This window comes from Poeciliopsis prolifica, unplaced genomic scaffold (genome assembly GCF_027474105.1).
Source record: "Poeciliopsis prolifica strain line A6 unplaced genomic scaffold, Auburn_PproV2 SCAFFOLD081, whole genome shotgun sequence".
Classification (NCBI taxonomy): Eukaryota; Metazoa; Chordata; class Actinopteri; order Cyprinodontiformes; family Poeciliidae; genus Poeciliopsis; species Poeciliopsis prolifica.
This window is the reverse complement of record NW_026562456.1, coordinates 864,872-889,801: the sequence shown is the minus strand read 5'-3', so window position 1 is coordinate 889,801 and position 24,930 is coordinate 864,872. Positions and strand designations below refer to the sequence as shown.

General features: G+C 37.4%; 2 protein-coding genes across 2 annotated transcripts; one reads left to right on the top strand and one right to left on the bottom strand.

The window, feature by feature from the left end:
- Window positions 1-4,206: 4,206 nt before the first annotated feature.
- Window positions 4,207-14,657, bottom strand: tspan9b (tetraspanin 9b). Its single transcript, XM_055022101.1, has 8 exons — window positions 14,523-14,657; window positions 7,978-8,040; window positions 7,685-7,804; window positions 6,837-6,911; window positions 6,666-6,761; window positions 6,283-6,396; window positions 6,095-6,178; window positions 4,207-4,876 (listed from the first exon to the last, which is right to left on the bottom strand). The coding sequence occupies exons 1-8, from the start codon at window positions 14,577-14,579 to the stop codon at window positions 4,805-4,807; spliced, it is 681 nt and encodes a 226-aa protein (XP_054878076.1). The 5' UTR covers window positions 14,580-14,657; the 3' UTR covers window positions 4,207-4,804.
- A 5,667-nt stretch (window positions 14,658-20,324) lies between these two features.
- On the top strand, window positions 20,325-24,462 carry LOC129352902 (pyrin-like). Its single transcript, XM_055022111.1, has 3 exons — window positions 20,325-20,362; window positions 22,044-22,342; window positions 22,643-24,462. The coding sequence occupies exons 2-3, from the start codon at window positions 22,069-22,071 to the stop codon at window positions 23,695-23,697; spliced, it is 1,329 nt and encodes a 442-aa protein (XP_054878086.1). The 5' UTR covers window positions 20,325-20,362; window positions 22,044-22,068; the 3' UTR covers window positions 23,698-24,462.
- The last annotated feature ends 468 nt before the right edge of the window (window positions 24,463-24,930 follow it).

Below are 24,930 nucleotides of genomic sequence, written 5' to 3'. Positions count from 1 at the left end.
TGAAGAAATGTGTGATGTGGGCAGAACGTAACTATGCTGATGATGCTGCGTTTTCAGACCATCTGCTCGCTGTTTTCGCCCAATCCTTGGTGTATAAAGAGCTGACGGCACAACTTCCCTCTGCCTGCCAAAAAGCTTTGGATTCAGTTGCTCCATTGAAAATCAGACATCCAGAACCCAGATTAAACCGCCACACAATCTAAATCTGCCTCCAACATCAAACTCCCCAAGCCCTCCATTTTCTTTTTCACACGCTGAACTTTTAATCTTAGTTAGTTTTGAAACGTTTTTGAGGAACGTCGTCTATTCTGGACAAGGTATTCAGCTCTAAAGCCTAGATTTCTCCATCTCGTGACGGTCCAAACACCTTAAGCCCTGACATTTTGCCGGTTTATCCGGGAATCAAGCATGGATGGATTTTTGCGTTAAGCTAATCTGACACATTCAACGATCCGGCTCCTGGTTTTCCAGGTAATGGTTCCCATCTCCTCGGTTTAAGTGTGTCTGAGAGAAAAACCAGACGTCCCCTTTACTCCAGAGGTTGCGCAGGTTGCTATAAATAAAATACAGCAGTGGGGTCTGTCTGCAGAAACAAAACCCTTGTTTGGAAGGACCTGACACCCATTTTTATGGTTTTATGACAAAGAATAGCAGCGATCCAAATCGAAGGAGGGCAATTCAACAACCCCACGCCTAGCTAATGTTGAAAGCTGAAAACTCTGCTAGTGGTGCAGTTTTGTTTAACTTTATGACCAAATACACCAATAATCAGTTTGTTTTTAGGGTGAATAATGTAGCAAAGCAGCAGAGAGGAATCCTGCGGTCATTAAGAGCCGAGCTGTGTTGACTTTAGACTAAAAATAACCAGAGGGGGAGAGGCTGACTGCGTGTTGCAGACATTAATGTTGCTGCTTGTTTCCAAAGCTCTCTCTCTCACACACACACACACACACACACACACACACACACACACACACACACACACACACACACACACACACACACACACACACACACACACGTCAGCTGTTCCAAATGGTAAAGCAAAGCGCGTCCATCCATCGTGTGAGATGTAAACACCATCACAGCTGCTCCACTTCAGGTCCAGCCTGCGAATGTCAGCACCAGCAGCGTCCTGACCGTTTGACGTTTTAAAGCAAAACACAAACTGTGACTGAGAATGTTTAAAATGAAACGCTCAAATAAACACTACAGGAAAAAACTATTTCAGCCACTAGGGGGAGACAAACTACGACAAAGTATTGCATCCACGCTAAAAACTAAAGAAAAGAACAATTGCAAGAATAAAATTATAGTGTTATTAGAATAAAGTTTAAATAATACGATCAGTTGTGTACCTAGGACTTAATTCTCAGAATAATACATAGGCTACTGAGAAACTTTTTATGAAAGATTAAGTCATACAAGAATAATATGACTGTTATTATAATATTGACCTTTTTCACATCTTACGAATTTATTCCTGTGATATTTCAACTTTATGAGGAGTCATAAGAAAAAACTCGTAATATTACCAGAAATAGTATGAAAATAAAGTTGAAATAATACAGAAATAAAATGTTTATTCTTGGAATATTGACTCCCATATTACGACTTTATTCTGGTAATATTTCAACTTCATGAGAAGTCAAACAAGAATAAAGTTTATTATGAGGAGTTGCTTCATTTGTACATTTTATACTAAAATGAGCTTAAAAAGTAACCAGAATAAAGCCCAAAATTACAAGAAGAGAAGATTTTTAAAAACTGGATAACAAGAAGTCAGAGGAGAATAAAGTTGAAATAAGGCAAAAAAGTCATGATGACTAATTTTATGTCTCTTAAATGAAAATGAGATTGAATCAAGTTGTGCAGGCTGATGACAATATTTAACCAAATCTAGCAAAAATATTAAAAAGTAAATGAATGAAAGATCAACTGTACACAACATGTGGAAGCCTTTAAAGTCTAAACATAACTTTATCATTATTTTTAATAAAGTTCTAAAAATTGGGGATTTCACAATAAAAGCTCTGTTTTTGAGTTTAGATCATTCTTTGGTGCACAGCAACCTGAAATGAAAGAAAACGAATGAAGCCAAGCCACAGAAGTTTATTTATAAGGAATAAAATCCTTATAAAGTCATGTTAAAGTTCTCCAAATTCTCAAATGTGTCCTTCAGACTTTGTGGCTTCAGTCTGGAAATTAATCCAGTCTCGGCTCCATTTTCTGATGAGCTGAACAGATAAATATGTTGCTTTTAAAACTCAGAAAAAGGAGAATATTCCATAAATAAATGGGCTACTTTTTTCTTCAGGCATTTAGGAGCGCCGTGCTTTACTAGCGCTCCCCCTGCTGGTCACATTTTGTCACTACATCTACTGAAACAAACATTTTATATCCATACAGAAAAAAAAAATACTAGTAGCTTATAATGAACTCATTGCATTACAATGCACACAGCTTATCAAATATCAGCAGAGGTATAATGCAAATACTGGCTCTGCTTGTATTAAGTTAAACTCATACACGCTTATATTCAGATGAATATTCGGAGTTCTGGGAGGAAAACTAGTGGATTTCTGAAATTTAGGCTTTTAATTGTTCAAGAGAATAGACTCAAAAAAATATATATAAACCCCAAATTTAAGTGACTAATTTCACCTCCCTATAAATAACACTTAAAATCTTTCCTTTACTTTGATGTGACTTATTTAATAACAAAAACGTTTTTGCAATTTATACTCAATTCTTATGTTGCGCCAAGTATCTAAGAAATTTTAAATTATTTAAGATAAAATTTTTCTGGGGTTCAAAAATAATGTGACACACAGGCACATTTCTCCTCTAATGAGGACATAATGTCAGTTTTTCTTCACTGACAGCAAAAGAATAAAATACAAAAACTGGTAAAAATCAACAAATGTAATGTGTAAATTTCTGTATAAAAAAAAATCCATTTGAATCAACAAAAGACAGAAAACTAAAGTATAAAAATATATGGACAATGGAATTAACATTTTAAAGCCTCCATTAATTGTACTAATAATAACTACTATATTTTAATATCTAGTAAATTTATTTAAGAAAATGCAACAGACCCCAACATGAAAACCAATTTGGCACTCTTCACCCTCCATACAAATTTGTGTAACTGTGGAGTTGAATTGGGGCCATAATGTTTGAATTGAAAAAAAAAAAATAAGAAATTATTTTGAAACCGAAAAAAAAAAAGTTTTGAAATGTTAAATTATTTCAGATTTTTCTTTTCAGTTTCGAAATAATTTCCGTTTGAATTATTTTTTTTTTAGCCATTTCAAATGTTTTATTTTTTAAACAAATGTCCTTATTTCAATTCCTCGTAATCCAAAATTGTGAATAAAATCTCCGTGTTTTTTATGACAGTTGTTAGCCGTTAGCTTACCGGCAGCATGACGTCACAGAGTCCTCCTTGTCCAGCAGCGCCATGACGGACCAAACACTTCCGGTCAGTCGTTTGGATCCCTGTGGATGTTTTTCTTCTGGGATTTAGCAAAGATACCCGAGAAGTGACTGCAAACGGATGTTAGCTTCGGCTAATCGGACACAATGATCCTATCCTGGTTTCCAAGGTGACTGCTTCCATTTTGTGGTTCTTCACGAGGTGCAGAAACAGACTTCCGGTTTACTGCAGATGTACTTCCGGTTGCTACAAACATGGGGGGTCTGTTTCAATTACTAAGATCTTAATTTGAGAGGCTCTGACGAGAAGCAGCTCAATGCAAAGAAACAAGAAATAAAAAGAGGAAAAATCTTTAAGTACCGAGTCAATAAGCACCAAGTCTGATTTAGCTTTTAAAACAATTGGGCAATTTTAAAGCCAGGTATAAAATAAAAAAAAGTTAAACAAAAACTGTATAAAGAATGTAAAACCAAAAAGACATTAAAGGCTCATTCTAAAACATTTAGTTCTGTAAAATTAAAAAAATCTGGACTACACATTCTGAAAGTTACATTTAATTTATGACACTACACGGCTGATGTCAAATGAAAAATTTCAATCAACTCACCTGTATTTAATAAGCTGAAGTCAATTCCTGTCAAGAAATAATTCCAATAGAGAAAAAGCATTTCAGTTTCAACATCTCTCTGTTTCACCCAATTCTACAGTTTCTCAATTACATCTCAATGACCAATACAACCCAAATCAAACGCATCCAGTCTGGCTTTATTTGTATGTATCTTTATTTATCTTCAATAGAAAACAGACATTTTATGTTACATAGCTGGATGGATAAAATCATTCAATCAAAAACAAGCCAGTGTAGATTTTAAAGTACAGACCTGTACAAGTTCCTGAGAAATAATATACGGAAGCCTTGTACTGCCCAGTAAAAAAAAAAAAAAAAGTTAAAATGCAATAAAAATTTAACCAGCTGAGGATGAGGGGTTTTGATAAAAAAAATACAAAGAAAAAAAGTTTGAAATCCAATTAACTTTGGTTTTGCTTCAGTGTTAGCAATAAAAAAAAGTTGAGGCAGCTATTTAAATAAAAACTGTTCTATACTTTTGAAAAATTTCACATAAGAGATTATTCTCACCAAAAAACAAACAAAAAAAAAAAAAAAAAAACAGATTTGAGCAGAACAAACAACCATTTACTTATTTATTTATTTATTTAAATTATCTTTCCTGCCCCATTAACGTCTCACAATATGTATACTGGCAGATATAGTAACATGCTCCTTCACAATAAAAGCTTAGAATAAACTGCATTAGTTGTGTTGTGGGAGTTATGAGGAAAGTGCAGCTGATTGGCGGCGACTCAGGCGGTGTCGGCTGCATTTTTCCTCCCAATCTGACAGAAGAGCATCATGGAGAAGGCCATGCCGAAGACCTGAAGAGAAAACGTAATTTAACTAACAGAAATACTTAAATAGACGAGCTAGAGATGTTTTTTAGGCCTGTAGGCATCCAGAAGCATAAAAAAAATTATAATAATCTTATTTTCGTATCAATCCGATTCCACTCCCCAAGAGTCGTTGGACAGAAGGAGGCCAACACACGGATTTAGGGAACATAATAGCAAACTAAACAAAAATGTGAAAATTCACATTGAAACATAAATATAGAACCCTGAGGATCTTAATAATAAAAATGTCTTTGCAATTTATACTCAATTCTTAAGTTGCGCCGAGTATCTAAGAAATTTTAAATAATTTAAGATAAAATTTTTCTGGGGTTCAAAAATAATGTGACACACAGGCACATTTCTCCTCTAATGAGGACATAATGTCAGTTTTTCTTCACTGACAGCAAAAGAATAAAATACAAAAACTGGTAAAAGAGAGATTTGCTTTCAGAGCCTTTCTGGCTTCCAGCAGAGTTTGAGACACTAACCACTGTTTTAGTAATTAATTGATTAATAAAAAAATTACATACTATAGATTTATCATTAAACCACACGAACCTTTAAAATGTGCAAATGAGCAATTCAGGTCTTTTGTTCAATAAGAAAAACATTTTGTTGGATTAAATACATCAGCAGATAAACTGAAGGAGTTCTGAGGAGAACATTTTATCTTTAATTCAAAATGAATAAATATTTTTTACAGTTTTGGCTTAATTACTGTTCTGAATGTTTTTTTTTAAGCCAATAAACTATTTTAAACAGCTTATCAGCAAAAAACTATGTAAAATTTTATTTTCAATTTAAAATATCAGGACGAAACGCTGATATTGTCAGCATAAGACTTAGAGCCCCTGACAAAAATAATCTGACTAATCTCAGAATTTTGAGATCAAATCCAAGAAAATCTCAGAATTCTGTCTAAAAATAATAATAATATTTTTAACTAACATAGAAATAATAACATAGGATAAATAATAATTTATTATTTAATAATTATAAATAATAATAATTTTGAAAGCAAAAATAATTTTGCTTTCAAAATTTAGACCAAATTCTGAGAGATCACCTGATTCTGTCTAGTTGACCAAGTGAGGCAGTACCAAGCATCACCAGCAGGTGGTGTGAATAACTGCTGTTAGATATTTAGGGTTTAAGTGAGATTAAGAGTCTGACATCTTCAGAGCTCAGTGTGTGCATCTTTACCAGAATGGCGGCGACTGCGAAAGCGATTCCCAACGCCACCACCATATTGTCCTTCATGTAGCTGATGAGTTTGTCGTAGCAGGGCTGCAGGACGAGGCACATTCGTCACAACACGAGCTGAGAAAGCTCTTAAAATTAAACTGTTTTTAAAGATTAGTGCATCGATTCTTCACATCTCGTCATCTTACGTCCTTATAGACTCCACCGTTGCACACTTCAGCTGGAGCAGTGGCGTTGCACTTGCAGGAATCTGGGACTTTTGTCCAGTCTGATGGTCCCTTCATGAGTCCACAACACATGAGCTGCAAACAAAGAAAGCAAGAATTAGTTTAACATTTAACTTAGTGACGCAGCCATCGCCACATGGAAGCAGCTGATAAACTCAGGCGAGTCAAAGTGAGAAAGAGCCAAATATAATCCTCTTATTAAAGAAAAACAGTTTTTAGTCAGCTGGTGAAGAGACTAGTGGTGACGCAACAGCCTGTTTTAAAGAAATAAGCCATGAATGTTAAAGTGAGATAAAACTTTGGTCTTTTAGACATCCAATTTATAAAGTTAGTTGCATCAATACCTCACGCTGCAGTTTCTCCATGTCGGCAATCACGTCCGGCTCCTGGCTTGAAATTGGGGTGAATTTTTCCAGTTTCTCCTTCAACCAGTCCTTCACCTGCACAGAAACAGAGTTCAGTCCTCCAAACTCCCAAAATAAGATGATGAAGGATCAGGAGACGATGGATCTTACTTTGCCCTCCCCGACTGCTGCCACGATGCCAGCTGTCAGCAGCAGGACGAAGATGAGGAGCAGGAAGATGAAGAACTGGAACAAAATGGATGCAGTTCATTTCTTCATCAGGATCCAAAATGTCCATTAGTGTTTCGACAGTCTCAGCACATCATCCGATGCACCGCTTTCATAATGAAATTAAAACTGGAGTAGTAGTTTCACATTTCAATGTGCAAACAGCAGGCAGGTTTAACAGGTGGCGCCGATTGAGGGATTACTGCCAGTCCCAATTTGGCATAAAATCCATTTTCTTTAGTTAAATACTCATGAACTTCTATGCGCCACAAATCCAGAACAACATCCATAAAACTGCAGAAAAACAGAGTTCCTTTAAGTGGAAGCAAAAACTCTCCTGATTTTTATTATAAATGTTCCAGTAACTGGGACATTTGTCAACATTTGATACTCGCTTGATGGTATTTAACAAAATGTATGTTTATCACTCATTTCATAACTGGTGAATGTTTTTATGATGATTCCTTATCAGTAAAAATGTTTTTACCCCAGTTACATCAAAATATGCAAAACTTCCTGAGGTTTGAAGGTTGACTGTCGTGTCAGATATTTAGTATTCTTGGTCCACCTACATTTCAGGTAAGTACTTTGTTTTTCCTTTCTTGCAACTCAACTCAATTGACTACAACTCCCAATTAAAAAAAAAAAGTTGCTGTTCTCTAGAAATTTGTTGGTCTGGTGATGTTTTGACAAGATCTAATGAGGCAAAAAAGTCTCAGATCAGTTATTGACCTGCAGTTTCCTCCAAATCAACCCGTCGTTGCATGAAGTCGACGTTAAAAGATTCTTACCACCAGCAGCATGCAGCGGCTCTCTTTGTAGGCGCCGCAGCAGCCCAGGAAGCCGATCACCATGATGATCACCCCAATGGCGATCATGAGGTCGAAACTCGGAAGATATTGATCTGTAATCTGGAAAGCAGGAGGTGGGAATTAATCGGACATGGAGATTTGATCCAGCAGCTTCAGAACTGGTCGAGTCATGTAGAATAATAAAGACTCAGTTGAATGAAAATGACTTGTAATGTTTATTTCCCCCAGAGATGAACATGATGCATTGATTCTCAATATAAACGGGGTCTCACCTTGTTTCCACCTTTGGTGACCTTCAGGTAAATCCCAACTCCAAGGATGACGCAGCCACAGACCTGCAGAGGACAGGGATGCAAATCAAACGTGTCATTTGATCATTTTAACCAGGAAAGATGGCGACGATAATCATAATGACCAGCAGCTCTCAGTGTGATCACAGCTTTACAGCAAACACGTTTTACAAAAATATTAACTTTGATAAACATTAGAAGTAGGTATAATTAGAAAGATATTAAATATTACATTAAGGCGAAGGTAAGAGTCTAACTATTGGTAACCAGTGCTACACCGTCATGTAGCCTAGCAGGTATGAAAAAAACTGGTTAGCATCTGGTCTTTAGTACGTCGTTAATGCTGCTCTGGTGTAAGGGGAAAAGCAGTTTATTTCACAATTATAAAAATCCTGTGGTGTGAATTTAGTCAAAGTTTGTAATTTGATCAACAAATCAAATTGCAGGTCGTTTTCTGAGCTAGCCCTTTCAAACTTTAGTAAAAGCCATTAATAAACTGGCAAAAACAACTTTGGAAAATTTCCGTTGCACCATTTACTGCCAACGTCCATCATGGCGTCTTGAATGATTCAGTGACGAAGTTGCAAAGGGTCAATAGGTGGAACATCAGATCAGTCACCGACCCAAAACATGAACAAACTACCAACGTTCAGCTGGGAAACGAGATGCAAAACAAATGAGATTCATCGTTAAGACAAAAACGTCTACTCAAAGTCTGGCAGTTAAATGCTTCCATACATCTGGAATGTCAATCAGGTGAAACGTTAAGAACTTCCTGTGCCAACAATTATGCAAACTGCTGTTAGCAACTCAAGCTAATGCACTTCACATTATGTTCCAGTCAGATTCTCAGAGGTTGTACAGATCAATGTGCGAAACATTTGATTTTTTTCCTGCACTAGCAAAGTTTTATTTGGAAGGCAGCCATGTTGAAATTTGAATCCTTTAGCTATGAATAAAGAAATTAAGCCAATGGGTTATTTGTTGGGTCGGACCCCGAATGAAACTCGACCCGTTTGAAATCCAAACCTCTGGGGTCACAGAGCGTTTCAGTGGGTGTGACGCCAACATGCATTATTCAGCTCTCACACCATAAACATGGTGCTGCGAGTGATTTTACATCATAAATATTTAATCTGAAGACGAGTGGGGAAAAACAGACCGGGCAGCCAGTCTGACTGATGAAGACGCCTGGAAAAACAGAAAAAACCCCTTTAGCCCACCAGTTACTGCAGGCAGCGGGTCTTAAAATGGTAAAAATAAGATTCTTATACATTTGTAATAACTCAATTTTCTCTTCATTATAATAAATCCTTGAAAGTGTTATTTTTAAAAGGTTATTGTTAATTTATAAATAGTTCAAACCTCTGAATAGATGAACAGAAATAGGAAGACATGAACCATTATTAGCTTTAAAAACAGCAGCGCCTCACCCAAGCCTTCCCACACTCTGCGGCGTACAATTAACCAGTAGATCCAGTACAACCATCACAAACTGCTGGCCAAATACAGTAAAAAAATAATCTATTAGAAGTGGAACCGAACTCTATGACAAAATTCAATGATGAAGTACTAAAAGTACAATGAGCTGTTAAAACTTTATTCTCATCAGAATTAAAAGGGTTTTAATGAACATTTCCAATTTTACATATAAACATTTTGACTTAAATCCCACAAAAACCTCCCTATTTATTTGAAACATTCGTTATGCAGACGACACTGTGTTGTACCTTGCAGAATAAAAAAACAATATGGAGAAAATCACTGCATTTTTAAAATAAATTAAATACTTTAGTATTTAAAAGTAAAAATGCATTTATATCATTACATTAAAATTAGTTTTGTTCAGTTTTTGCTAGTCTTCAGGCCATCCATGCAGAACGCAAAGAAAAACTTTTACTGAATAAAATTGCAACAACATTAGATAAAGCAGCAGCAGGGTGCCTCTTTATCTTCATTTAAAAACAAAAACAACATTTCTTTGTTGAAGATAAAGAAAAATTTTTTCTGCTTTATAGCAGGAAATCCCTGCAGATAAAAAGCCCAATTCAGCAAACCGGTTCTGAAGGTGAAATGTCATCCAAGGAGGATTTTCCATCAGTTACAGTTGAGTCATTAATCCTGCATTGTAATCCAGTTAACAGATAAAAGAAGCAAAAAAAAAACATTTAAGAACAATTAAAAACATTCATCTGAATTTCCCCCAGTAATTTTTCATTTTTTTTGAAGTGGGAAAAACTAAATGCTGAGTTTTAGTAGTGGATGAACCAGATCAGTTTTTTTCCAACAGGAGGAGCTGCTGGTCGACAGCAGAGAGAAAAACCTGTTTGTGGAAACATGCAGATCCCAGTTCATCAGCAAACACCAGAATCTGTAAAAGGATGTTTTGTTTCAGCTGAAGCTTTTTTACTGGACAGAAGAAGCAAAGCAGCAGATGTTTACTCTGCATGTTCACGTCTTTGTTTCAGAGATCTTTCTAGAAAACTCGGCCGGATTACCGTGACGCAAACACAGAAACGACCAAACGACATAGCAACCTCTCTGAGTCACAACACTAACACAGGAAAAACAAAATGTCTCCAGAGAAATTCTACTAAATTAGGCTATTTATAAAACATGAATGTTCCACTCGAATTAAGAAATGTTGCAATTAATCCAGATTAGCAGTGTAAAAGTCAAATTTTGCCCATAAACAAACCCAAAATATTTCCGATATGAAGCTTCAGGAGTAAATCTGGATTAAGTGTATTTAGAGCATAATCTGAATGGATTTGTTTGCTGCCCAGGATAATATCTGGATTATTAGTTCACCACTAAGAACATAATTCAGTACCAAAAGACAAGAATTACCTGGATTACACTTGGGACACAAAACAATGAATGTTTCAAATCCCAGATTCAGTAAAACAGCAAATTAAGATCCAGAATCCAGTGAAAGATTATCACAATCATTTATTAAAATTCTAAATCAACTGGTGGCCCTGTCATGACATGAGCATTAGATTACATCTTAAACTAATCCATATTATGATCTACAAATCTTTTAAACATGAATTCTACTTTCAGATGAAAAGACCAGATTAAATCTCAAGGAAAACATCCTGAGAATCTGGATTATTTTCTGATTAAAGTGGATTCCTAGTTGTGTTTTGGTTTTATGTTCTCTTGTTTCAGGCTCCTTTCTCCTCTGGATCTTTTCATCCCTTAATCTCATCTGAAATAGAAGCGCTCATTCATAACCCGGCGTTTCGCTGCGTGGGCGTCTTCGTCCCTCCGCAGTGACTCACAGGCTGTCGCCTTTCACAACACATTTCTGATCATGTTAAGTCACGTTCTCGTGATCGTTCCGCCGAATCTGGATCCATGTCAGTTTCACAAGTCAAACCCAAAAACTGTTGGAGAAATCTGAGCCTTTGCCCCACAGGTTGGTCAAGATATTCAGTTTCCTGAAGGTTTTTCACAAATTAAACAAGAAAATGGTGAAATATAAGGATCAAATTAAGACCACAATAAAGTCTCAGCAAATCTGCCAAAAAAGAAAATTAAGGTTTAAACTAAATCAGGAAAAGCTGCAAAAAAGTCCAGTTTATTGAGCAAATATCTGTTATTTAAAAGGAAATCTTATTTTTTTCACAAGAAATATGTTGGAATAAATGGAAAAGTGTCAGTGGAAGTAATATTTTAATTGTTCATACATAAGAACCTAGTTAATATTTTTAGTCTTTATACTTAAAAATTATAGCATTTAATCCACCGTGTTATTTTGGATTTAACATTTCTTAGAAGCTCTTTACTTCTGCAAAACATTTTATTGTTATATTAAAAACCTGGAGGGAAAAAAAAAATCTAACTTGATAAATTAGACCAAATTGCATCTCTAATATACATTTTTCCCTTTATATTCAAATATTTATTCATATTTGAAGTCATTTTTAATCCATTAATGCGAGTTTATCACATTTACATTAAAATGGATGATATTCTGGTAAACTTTCAGATTTGAATCTTTAGAAAACTGATTTACTGGGAAATGAGGGAGTTTTCTATTCATAGGAATATTAAAATGTTTAAAACATTCAGGTCATCAGAAGTCACTCAGCTTGACAGCTGCTGTATTTTAATTTTCTTCTAAGATTGAATCATGTGTAGAAATAAAATCTCATGTTTGTTGAAGGCGACGTGAAGCCGAAGTGGAAACTTTGCAGAGTTTTCAGGCTCTCAGCTGTTTGCAATAAAGAGGTTTTTGTTTGTTTCTTCTCCTGACTGCAGATCAAAATCATTTCAGTTTCATTGCTGTAAAACGTCGACGCAGGAAAAAAAAAACGTGTCTCCCGTCTGATTCCAAATGTTTTTATGTTCAGGACGGCAAAACGGCTGAACTGGATCAGAACAGAACCGGGATTTCTGATCAACTCAGAGGAGAAAAACAGACGCGGATCCAGTTCAGCCAGATTAAATCAAACTGGTTTCAGAGTAAATAAAGGAACCGCCTCAACATTTCCATCATCGTGTGAAACCATGACGTCCAACATGGCCGAATGGCTCCAGATCCAGTTAGCATCGATCTGGAGGCGTTTCAGGAGAACCGACAGAAATAACCAGAGATAAAAGCTGCAGCGACAAAATGAGTTCAATATCAGAACCGACAACAAACATAAGAGATTTCAAGAATTAATGTTTAAAATTTTAAATGTTTAAATTGTAAACCATTTTTTTAAAAAAAGTGTTAAAACTCAAGCATCTTTTCACTTAAAAAAAACACAAATACACACACACACACACACACACACACACACACACACACACACACACACACACACACACACACACACACATCTATACATTATTTATGATCTTGTGTACAATAAAAGTTTCCACCTAGACTTTATGTTCTTTGCATTGGCAGAAATGTGATTATATTTCATTATTCTTGTATTAGTTTCATGTTAGTTGTTCAAGTTAAAATGAACAGCAGAAGCAAATCCGACAAAATATCTAAAATAACAAAAACAGGAAACAGGAAGTTAAATTAGAAGATTGAAGAAAATAAGAGAAAATGTTGGTGATCAAAAGCCACAAAAGTTGCATTAACTGGTGAAAAATGCAAGTGCAACATTTGCAAACCAAAGTAAATTTGCTTCAATAGTTACGATCAAAACTTTCTTCCTGAGGTCAAAGGTCAGAGCAATAAAACTGGACTTGTGCTTTATTTTTATGCATAAAAATATTTCTTTTTGTGTCTAAACTTTAGTTCCAAATATATTTAGTAACAAGTTGATCATGAGTCATTTGAATAAATTTGACTTTAATTTCACTGTTTGTTCTGTTGCAGCGACTCAAACTGGAGCAAAGTGAAGTCAAAACCAGTTTGAACATCTAGAGATGTTAAAACTTAAAACGTTTTGTCCACCGGAAGCAGCCAGACGCGCCTGCCAGGGTGTAAACTTCATGACAAAATCTGCCGGAGGGCGACAGCGAAGAGGAAGCTTCTGCAGAACCAGTTCAACCAGTTTAGAACTGGTTGCAATTCACCTTTACCCCCTGAGCACCAAAACTGAACCACCACGCCCAGTTTACGAGCTTCAACTGAAACAGGCTGAAGACTCAAAATAAAAGGCTAAAATTTTCACTTTTTAACAAACGTCAAGTCTTTTTGAACGAGTTGTTTCATTTCTATCATTTAATTGTCAAGAAATGTGAAGTTTAAATCAAATTCAGAAGGAAATCCAAACATCTGCACTGCAAATCTTAGCTCTGTTTTAGAGTGAATATCTCGGCACATTCAAAATAAGATAAAAGTAACTTTCCAGAAAGCTAAATACAACATTTTGATTTAAAACAAGCTCCTGTCTTGTTGAAATGTTACTTGTAATTCTGTCTGGTTCTTTTCACTTTTCCAACACGTTTGCTCAAGAAACTGGACCAAACACATCTGGTAAAGTTGTGGATTTGAAGCGTCGCTTTCAGGTCTGGTTTGCCACATTCGTTCTTAAGTAAAGGTAATTTCATTTCAACAACACATTTTCAGCAACAAGGCAATAGAAAGTGATGATGTTTTGTGCAGCTATTAGAAGGAAACAAGCATTTAAAAAGTGCATCTCTGCATGGAGGAGGGAGAAATGAAACATTCCAGGAAGTGGTTAAGTAGCATGAGACCGTGTTCTGCTGAGCATCAGCTCATTTAGTGGCAGAACCTCCTGCCTGGTCCATTAGTGTCCAGATGGAAGGAAATGCAGCTGAATCAGAGAGACGAATTGGTTCTGCAGAAATAGGAACCACCCGAAATGGACTCCGGTGTTTGTGAGAGAACCTGGTCACACCCTGAAACTCGGCTGGTTGTGTTTGAGGGCGAGGCCAAAAATAAATAGATAAGACCCGTTCTATAAAAGTTAATATATAAAAAAATGACAAGTGATCAGGATGAGAACAGAAAGACAGATTAAATACCAAACACCACCTCAGAGCAGAAAACTAAAACAGAGAACCTGACTTTAAACTAACAGATGATTTTTATGGGTCAGACTCACCCAAAACAGCAGGTTGAAGAGGAAGAGCAGATTCTTGACACACTTATTAACCGCCATGGTTTCTCTCCGAGGATCCTGACAGCAGCAGATATCAGAGCAGAGCTGGTGTCACCTGGATGCTCTTTCCCCCCCTGGATTTTCTACCGTCCCCTTCTGGCTCCTCCCCCTACTGGCTCCTCCCCCTACAATATTTTCACCAGAAGCTGGACAGTAACACAAAAATCTGATCTTATAATCAGTGAAATTGAACAGCAGAAACCTCAGAAAGATGCTTTAAAGACAGAAAAACCTCCCAGTTTGTTAAACGGCCGGATCGGTGTGAAAGGAGTTTATTTCTCAGTTTGTCTGATGGTCTCACTGAGCCTGCAGTGAAAACATGAAACATTCCTCTGACATGTGTGAGGAAGGATCGGAGAGCAGAGGCTGCAGACGGTGGGAAAAATGTTTCTATTTTTGGCAGTTCCAGCTCATCTGCATGTCGCAGCATGTTATATGAAGACAATTTAGCAACTGATACATGCACAAGAGTAGAGAGTTTTCCTTCCTCTTCTGCATTTATGCACAATCTGTGTCATTTTGGTAATTAATTAAACTTTGTTGTGGATCAGATTAAGTTGTTTTCATGTGGGAATTAAAGTTTGTCTTCCTGTCAGATTATGTCCTCCACAATAAAAGCAGAGAAAAAATATCAGTAATGACGTCAGAGAAGAAACTATCAATCCGTGAAGTTCTGATTCCCAGACACTAAAAACAAATGAGTTTTTTAAAGAAAGTCATGACTTTGATTACTGAGTTTGATCTCGTTATAGATGCTGAACTGATTCCTTAGTTTGAACAGATTCACTATTTTGAAAATATTCATTATTTGGGATCAATAAATTGTTTCTAAATTTGAATTTTAAACAGATTCAGAAGTTTAATCCAGTTCTAGACTCTGAACTGAATCCAAAATTTATATTTGAACAAATTCCAAGATGCTAATCTGATTCCTTATTTTGAACTATTCCCAAATCTGAACATATTAATTTAATTGATAAATTTTGAACACATTTCTTATTTTCAACATATGAAATGGACACAAAATTATTGAGAACCACTGTGGAGCCGAAACTTTTACTGAAGTAAAAGTGTTGACATTATGAATGTTTTTGTGCTCTCATTTGTTGTTATTTTTTTCCTCATTATTGAATTATTGTGTGTCACATCACGTGACCGTCTAATTGAACACACTCTGTACAATAAAAGGGTGTGTCCTCCAAACAAAGGGAGCACAACACTAAAGCCAAAACGGTGCGAGTTTCTTGATGTCACGTTGATCGCTGTGCCGAAAACTGATTCTGCTAACAGGTTATGGGCCCAGAATCAATGAAGAAACGGGTGAATGCCTCGACAGACCGTGAACACCTGCTGTGTAAGTAAACAAGGAAAATGAACAGAAGAGAAAAAGACATGGCACACAGCCGCTGGTCAAGACTTCTTTCTTTTTGATGGAGATGAGAAAAATTATGAACTATGGGAAACAAAGTTTTTAGGACATCTTCGACTGCAAGGGTTGAAACAGACAATTTTGACAAGTCCCTCCGATGATGACGATGAAAAGGAAGACTCGAAGAAAAATGCTGAAGCTTATGCCGAGCTCATTCAGTTTTTGGATGACAAGAGTCTATCACTTATCATGCATGACGCGGCAGACGACGGACGTGCGGCACTTGGAATCCTGCGGGCCCATTACGCCGGTAAAGGAAAGCCCAGAGTGATTAACTTGTACACTGAACTGACTTCACTGTAGAAATCACCCAGTGAATCGGTTACGGAGTACATCATCAGAGCTGAGACCGCGATCACCGCTTTAAGGAATGCAGGTGAGGAGCTGAGCGATGGACTTCCAGGGACATTGAAGCAATTTGCTGTTTATATCACGCAAAGCGAAGATGGTGATAAATTGATTTTTGCAGAGTTTAGGACTAAACTCAGAAGTTTTGAAGACATTGAGATTATGCGTGCTACAGTATCTGAGGACAATGTGATGAAAGCTAAAGCACATTCTGGCACGAAATGCACACCAAGAGGCGCAAATGAACCTGGAGCAGGAAGTTCTGAGACTGTGTTTTAAATGTGGGATGAAAGGCCACACAAGCAGAACCTGCCAGCGGAAGCAGTGGTGCAGTTACTGTAAGAATAACAGTCACAGCAACGCAACCTGCAGACGGAGAAAACAACGGGACAACGCACGGAAAGTAGCCGAAGAGACGGGCGGCGACAAAGAGTTTGCATTTCGGGTGAGCGACGCTGACACGCGAATGGACATCAGGAGAGGTCTGATGGTGGACGCTGGTGCAACATCGCATATAATCACCGACATCGGGAAGTTTCGGAAGCTTGATGAAAGTTTCCAGGCCGAGACGCACTGCGTGGAATTGGCTGATGGATCCAGGTGTTTTGGGGTTGCTAAGCAACGAGGAGACGCGTTAGGTCGACGTCTTAAAACGGTGCTGAGGAACAAATTGTACATCCCTTCATATCCGCAGGACATCTTCTCAGTGAAAGCTGCAACATCCAGCGGAGCAACGGTGATCTTCAAAGAAGGAAAGAACGTTCTTCTCAGAGACGATACCAAGTTTCCCATGTAACAAATTGTATTATTTGCAAACGACGGACAATGAATGTGGTGATCAGTGTAAAAAATGTTATGACTTACAAGGTTGGCATGAGATTCTTGGACATTGCAATTACAGAGATGTACTGAAGCTAGAAAATGTTGTTCATGGCATGGAAATTAAAGGGAGAGGTGAACCAATGCCATATTGTGAAGTTTGCACAAAAGGAAAATTTGTTCAAACTAGGAACAAGGAGCCAGATGCAAGAGCTAAAGAACCTCTAGCAATGGTCCACACAGATTTAGCAGGACCTATAGATCCAATGTCAAAAGATGGTCACAGATATGCATTATCCTTCACAGATGATTATTCCAGTGCAGTCTTTGTATAGTTTTTTTAAAAACAAGAGTGATACAGTACAAGCTACTGAAAAGTTTATTGCTGACATGACCCCACATGGAAAGATTAAATGTATGAGGTCAGATAATGGTACAGAATTCACAGGAAAAGAGTATCAGGCATTACTGAGCAGAAATAGTATCAGACACGAGACCTCCGCACCTTATTCTCCACATCAAAATGGTAGGCAGAACGAAACTGGAGAACTTTATTTGACATGGCTAGATGTATGTTAATCGATGGTGAGTTACCAAAAATTTATGGCCATATGCATTCAGACAGCTGCTGTGTAGTGCGAAACAGATGTTTTAATAATCGGACAAAACAAACCCTTACTTCATGTTGACAGGCAGACAGCCTAACATTTCTAGGATGCACAAGTTTGGATGCGTTTGTTACACTTACAAACGAGAGAAAGGGAAGCTGGATTCAAGGTGTGAAAAAGGCATTTTTATAGGGTATGACAAGAATAGCCCAGCTATATGGTCTACTATCCAAACAGCAGGAAAATCCAGAAACACAGGCTTGTGGAAATTGTATCCAGAGAGAAAAATGAGACGGATGTAACTTTGGATGATGATGATATGATTAGAATTAGTCCCAAAGCAACCAAAACTTCAGATGCTGTTCCAGTAAATCAGGACCTGAGCATAGAAAAAGAACCAATGGCGAGTACCAGTCACACAACAAAACATGAAAACCTGAGAGGCGATACCCTGTCAGAGAAAGAAAGAAACCAGATTATTTAGATGACTGTATGTAGCATTGATGAAGAGCAAATAGCTAACATTGATTATTGTTACAGACTGATAAGTGGAGTACCTCAAACCTACAAAGAAGCTGTAACGTCTGAATGCAAAAGAGTGGGTTACAGCAATGGATGAGGAAATGCAGTCATTACAGGACAATGTTACTTTTTCCCTGACCAACTTACCTGAGGGTAAAGCTGTAGTGGGGGGTAAATGGGTGTATACAATCAAAAAGAATAATGATGGATCAGATAAATATAAGGCTAGATATGTTGCTAAGGGATTCAGTCAAAAGAAAGGAGTGAACTATGATGAAACCTTTTCACCAACTGCTAGCATGACAAGCATCAGTGTTGATGCAAAAGGTAGCACAGGAGAACATGTTTGTTCACCAGATGGATGTAAAGACAGCATATTTACATGCTCCAATCGAATATGAACTTTATATTGAACAACCAGAGGGCTACAAGAAGGAATCTCAAGAAAATGAAAGACTGGTGTATAAACTGCAAAAATCTCTTTATGGACTCAAACAGTCAGGCAGAAACTGGAACAAAATGTTGCATGACTACCTATGTGAAATCAAGTTTGTTCAAAACCCTGCTGATAATTGTGTTTACACAAAGATTAATGATACTGAAACTGTGCATATCATTATATGGGTTGATGATTTGATTATTGCTGCCAGTGATACGAATATCCTTAAAGATGTAAAAGAGAAACTTGCATCCAAATTTAAGATGAAGGACTTAGGAAAGTTGAACATTTTCTTGGCATTGACTTTGAAAAAGAGGCTGACAGTGTTAAAATGTCACAGTCGAAGTATGTGAAGAAAATACTGGAAAAGTTTGACATGCAGAACTGTAAGCCACGAACTACTCCTTGTGAGCAGAAACTTTATGATGATAATGCTGAAGTAATGAGTGATGTCAGAAAATACAGGGAGGCAGTAGGAAGCTTAATCTATTTGTCAACATGTACAAGACCAGATTTAAGCTATGTAGTAAGTAAACTGACACAGTACTTTGCAAACCCAACCACAGAGCAGTGGAATACTGTAAAGCATGTTTTTAGGTATCTAAGAGGCACACAAGATAAAGAACTATGTTTTAAAAGGGGTGCCTGTGATAACCTTATATATGCATACAGTGATGCTGATTGGGCAGGTGATGTATCCGATCGAAAGAGTACAACAGGTTACTGTATGAGTCTAAATAAAGATGGTCCGTTAGTCTCATGGAAGACCAAAAGACAGCCTACAGTAGCTCTATCTACATGTGAAGCAGAGTGCACATGGCACTAGCTGCTACTATACAGGAATGCTTATACTTGAAACAACTGTTGTTCAACATGGATGGTCTGGATTATTTAGCTAAGATTCATGAGGACAATCAGGGTACCATATCCTTAGCCAAAAATCCTGTGAATAGACAAAGATGTAAACATATTGATATTAAATATCATTTTGTCAGAACAGTTGTAAATGAAGGAAACGTATTTCTAGAGTACTGTCCAACTAATGAAATGGTTGCAGATGTACTAACTAAACCAGCAACAAAGATTAAGTTGAGGAAGTATGAAATGTTTGTTTGGTGAATCATGAATGTATTTTGGTTGAAATATTAAGAGTCAGAGGAAGTTACCCAAATGTGAGCAAGTGGGGGTGTTGACATTATGAATGTTTTTGTGCTCTCATTTGTTGTTTTTTTCCTCATTATTGAATTATTGTGTGTCACATCACGTGACCTGTCTAATTGAACACACTCTGTACAATAAAAGGGTGTGTCCTCCAAACAAAGGGAGCACAACACTAAAGCCAAAACGGTGCGAGTTTCTTGATGTCACGTTGATCGCTGTGCCGAAAACTGATTCTGCTAACAAAAAGTAAAAAGCACAACATAGTAAAAATCCTCCTAAAAGTCAAATATTTCCAGTTACTCGTCTTAGTAATTCCTGTAGAAATGAGACTTCATCGCCATCTAGTGGCAGCTTTGCAGAACTGCAGCCAGTCGGGTTTTTCTGTCCCTCCCATAAAGCAACAGGAAGGAAAGGGGAAGCACATGTGAGGACGAACCGAGGCGCAACACCCGGTTTAGTAAGTGAATATTTATGTTATTCTGCTTTATTGGGCTGCAGGAATAATCCCAGAATTCCTGCTGATGAACTTTCTGGTGAATTTCACAGCGGCTGTTTGTTTTCTGATCCTCAGTGTAAAACAAGAAAAAAAAAAAAAAAAAAACGCGTAAACGTGTCATAGAAATGTGAAGGGAAACGTTCAGGATGAATAGAAATGTTTAACATGTTTCCATGATAAATTGCTAAATTTTAGAAAAAATCAGTTTCAGAGTTGACATAAATATATGTTTCTGTTTTATTAGAGAGAAGTTTTGTATGTTATTGAAATGTAACAGACGATTTAGTGAAATGCTTTGTTTACATTATTTTCTACTTCTGCTTCTTTGTCACATAAATGCTTCACACACATTTCATTTTAAACAAAGAGAAAAAAACTGTTTCATATTAATGTATTAAAACAATCCTATCCAACAGAACGTAACAACCTCTTATTTAAAGAAAAACTTTATAAATACACAGTAGTTAGTTTGCACTTTTATTTATTCTTTTAGAAAAGTCCAAACTTTTCTTCAAACAAAAGGGCAATCTTGTTTTGTTGACACTTCAAAATCCATTTTATTTTCACTTATTTTGGATATTTGAAACGTCTTCCAGTGTTAAATATTCTTTAAAAGTGAAAGTTTATCGATCTTTTAGTTGGTGTACTTGCAATAATATGCCATTATTATTATTTATGAGCTGGAAAATGGTTTCAAAATGACAGCAGTATCATTTCTGCAATAATTTCTGGGATAATTTCTGGTCCAGATGTGATAACTTCTGAATCCAGTGGAGATAAAAACCGTCCTGATGGGATGAATCAGTCAGAATGCAGCTCAGTTCCTGTCCAAAGGTTTGGTTTTGTTTTCACTCTGCTGGACGAGTTTATTGACTCGTCCAGCAGTTTGACATAGACAAAAAATCTGGTAAATGCTGGCTGAAGAGTTTTTGTCGTTTTCTGTAACTTGAGGCCCAGAGATCAGTTCAGTTACACAGTAACTGATTAGATTAGATTAGATTAGATTGCAGTTATACAAAGTGAAATATGTTGTTGCTATTTTGGTTTGTATTAAAGTTCGATTAGCATTCACACCTCTCCAAATGAACCAGACCTTCTCGGTAATTGGACTGGACTTGGATTAAAGCAGGGTTTAAACAGGGTTGGTGGGAATGCTCCCTTGGGGCGCAGCAGTCTGATCCAAAATCAGGAATTGATCAGTAGTGCAGAGCATTCTGGGTAAATACAACTAAAACAAACTTAGCATTAGCAGGAGAAATGGCTCATGGTCTTTAGCCAAAGACAAAAGTGAAATCTGGAACCACTAAAATCCATTTTTGTTTCCATTTGATGAAGAAAGAAGTTGCCTCAGTGTGTTCAGAGGTTTTTGTGTTGTTTCTTTCAGTGGTTCTTAGTGCAGTGCCCCCTTAGGGCAGGAGGGGAACAGGCTGGAGGTGGAACAAATGTTGTGACTTTGGTCCCAAACGTCAATAAACTGACCAGTCAATCCAAATGTTCTACATTCATCGGGTATTGGGTGCCGTCAGATTAAACCAAACCAAATTCGCTTTTTATGGTGAAAATTTGTTTGATTACGATAGTTCTAAAAAAATAAATCAATGCTTCAGTAATTTAGTATTTTGTGTACGTTTTGTGTTTTCAGGGTCTCAGCTGGTGCCTAAACAACAATGGCGACTGCTAAAGAGGACCTGTGGAAGATCCTGGAGAACCTGACAATCGACCAGTTCAAAAAGTTCAAGTGGCTGCTTGAGGATGATGGGAATGACTCCGGAGGGATCCCGGTGTCCCGGCTGGAGAAGGCGGACCGGCCGGACACGGTGGACCTGATGCTCCAACAGTACGACGAGGCCGAGGCGCTGAGGAGATCGTTGCAGGTTTTAGCGAAAATTGGCAGGAATGATCTGGTACAACGTCTGTCAAACACAAGATCGGCGCAAAGAGGTAAATATGAAAACTGATCAGTTATTGTTGTTATAATGTCCCTAAATTCTGACAATTTTAGATTTCTGACCCTAATCTCATAATTTAAATTTGTATATCATCATTAAGTATCAAAATTCTGACTTTAATCTGAGAATTTAGGTTTGCAAGGAGTCATTTTATCTTAGATTTCTGACTTTAATGTGAGAAATTTGACTTTCCTATCAGAATTCTTAATGTTACAATTTAAGTTTGTAAGCCAGCATTTAACCTCAGGAATATCTGTGTGGTGAAACTGACTCTGGTTTTGCTCCAATCCAGGCCTGACTGCTGCTCCTTCTCGATGTGAAAGACAGAAGTCCAGACTGAGGGAAATGAAGTTGGAAACGAGGCTGAAAATAAAAGAGAGAGAGATGAAGATCTGTGAGATCCGGCGTTCAGCAGAGCTGAGCAGGAAGTCTGCCGAGCGACAGACAGCAGAGAGTCAGCAGACATTCAGGGTTTTAATCCAGTCGGTCGAGGAAAGTCTATCCCATCTCACCAAAGCCGTCGAGGAGAAGCAGAAGACTTTCCAAAACCAAGCGGAGAAGCTCATCAGAGAGCTGGAGGAGGAAATCTCAGAGCTGACGAAAAGCGAGGCGGAGCTGGATCGTCTTCTCCTTACGGATACCAACCTGCAGTCCCTCCAGGACGTAAAAACCTCCGACCTCACAGAGTTCTCCGCTCCTCAGCCGTCCTACGGCAAAACTGTCATGGCTTCCATGGACAAGCTGAAAGAAATGCTTGACAGAGAGATGGAGAGGTTCCTCAGCAAGGCCAAGCTGATCCGAATGCAGCAGTTTGAGGTCGATGTGACTCTGGATCCGGACACGGCGCATCCCAACCTGGTTTTATCTCCAGACAGGAAGCGGGTCCACTGTGGCGGCGTGAAGCAGAATCTCCCCGATAATCCGCAGCGGTTCGACACTGCGGCCAACGTTTTGGGCAGCCAGAGTTTCTCCTCTGGAAGAGTTTACTTTGAGGCTGAGGTGAGAGAAAAAACGGCCTGGGACGTCGGCGTCGTCTACGGGTCGATTGGCAGGAAGGGGTCGATCTCATCAATCCCCGGCAGCGGCTACTGGGCCGTCGGATTACGAAGCGGCGATACGATCAAGGCGGCCGGTTTGAACCTGAATGTAAAATCTCAATTGAACAAAGTCGGTGTTTTTGTGGATTACAAAGAGGGCTCCGTCATTTTCTATGACATTGATTCTGCAGAACAGATCCACCGATTCTCAGACTGCTCCTTCACGGAGGAACTTTATCCGTTCTTCAGTCCCGGCGTTCATCAAGGCGGCTCCAACGCCAAACCTCTGGTCATCTCTCAAATACAATAATTTAACTTTTTAAACCAATTTGAGCTGTAATTGTTATGATTGTTTTCTAGATGTTAACAGGAGACGAGATAAATCATTTTCAGGTAAAAAGAGGAATTATGTAGACAAGATGCTCATGTTGTAATAAAATCCAGACCTTTTTGTTTATAAATAACATTAAGTTTCTCTGTTATTGTTACCATCATGAATAAATAAGGGTTTGTTGTTATTTTTTTTCATTTTGGATATCACTGGGTCAGGTCTTTTTCTAGATATAAGTCTGTCAATAATATTTTCACAAATATTTACTAGCCATGTATTTTTGAAAGTTTGAAAATATATATTTTTAGGTCAAAAACACATAAATTTCAGCGACTGTCCCACAGATGATACATGTGTTTAAATTAAGAGCTTAAAACCAGTAAGGCCTGCAAATAGTTAAATTATAAACATAATTTTAATTCAGCTATTTTAATTATTTTTCTGCAAAACATTTGAGAAAGGAACATAGGTTTTTTTGTAGTACCATCTTTTTGCCACCAGATGGCAATATGCGCTCTTTACTTTGCTGTTTTCCTTCTGAGTTTTCTGAATCTCATCCTATCCATCTCTTTTTGTAAGAACATTTCCAAACCGTATCTTTCCTCTCCAAGCTGTTTATTTGTAATCCCATCCATCCTGATCATCCCAATAAAAATCTATTATCAAATAGGAGGTGGGATCTAAACAATGTTGTTTTTCTTTGCACAATGTGTGTAAATTGTGTTGAATTGATGTCATTGATATGAAGAGTAATAAATAAAAACTGTTGTGCTGTTTTTACTCTGAGTTAAATAAAGTTCAGAGTGTAAATGTATAAATGAAATCAAAGTGACAATATGCATCTGCAATATATAGTGATATGACATCTTAATTAATACCCCAAAGTAACTACACTTGTGTTAGCCAGTCAGACTGAAACTGACTGGCTAACACAAAGTTAGCCAGTCAGTGGTCATAAAGTTCAATAGGGGTCAAAGTTCATGTGATAAGCAGCACAACTACGTAGATTCTATGAACAGGATTTATTCACTCATTTCCATTGATAAACAAACGTGTATTATAATAGCAGTATAGTGTATTATGGTACTTAATAATATAAATGGAAAAAATAAAAAGAGTTAAGATTCTTTCCCTTCATAAGACGGCGCTCACCGATTGGCTGGCTGGACTTACTACTGCATGCATGTAAGCTACTGCATACGAGAGGTCGGG

Bases quoted from the DNA above. Each gene is read 5' to 3' on its own strand.
- tspan9b (XM_055022101.1), bottom strand. From the start codon at position 14,579: ATGGCGGTTAATAAGTGTGTCAAGAATCTGCTCTTCCTCTTCAACCTG. The intron at 8,041-14,522 runs GTGAGTCTGACC...TGTCCTCTGCAG, and splicing joins TCTTCAACCTGCTGTTTTGG to GTCTGTGGCTGCGTCATCCT. The intron at 7,805-7,977 runs GTGAGACCCCGT...CCTGCTTTCCAG, and splicing joins TCACCAAAGGTGGAAACAAG to ATTACAGATCAATATCTTCC.
- LOC129352902 (XM_055022111.1), top strand. From the start codon at position 22,069: ATGGCGACTGCTAAAGAGGACCTGTGGAAGATCCTGGAGAACCTGACA. The intron at 22,343-22,642 runs GTAAATATGAAA...GCTCCAATCCAG, and splicing joins CACAAGATCGGCGCAAAGAG to GCCTGACTGCTGCTCCTTCT.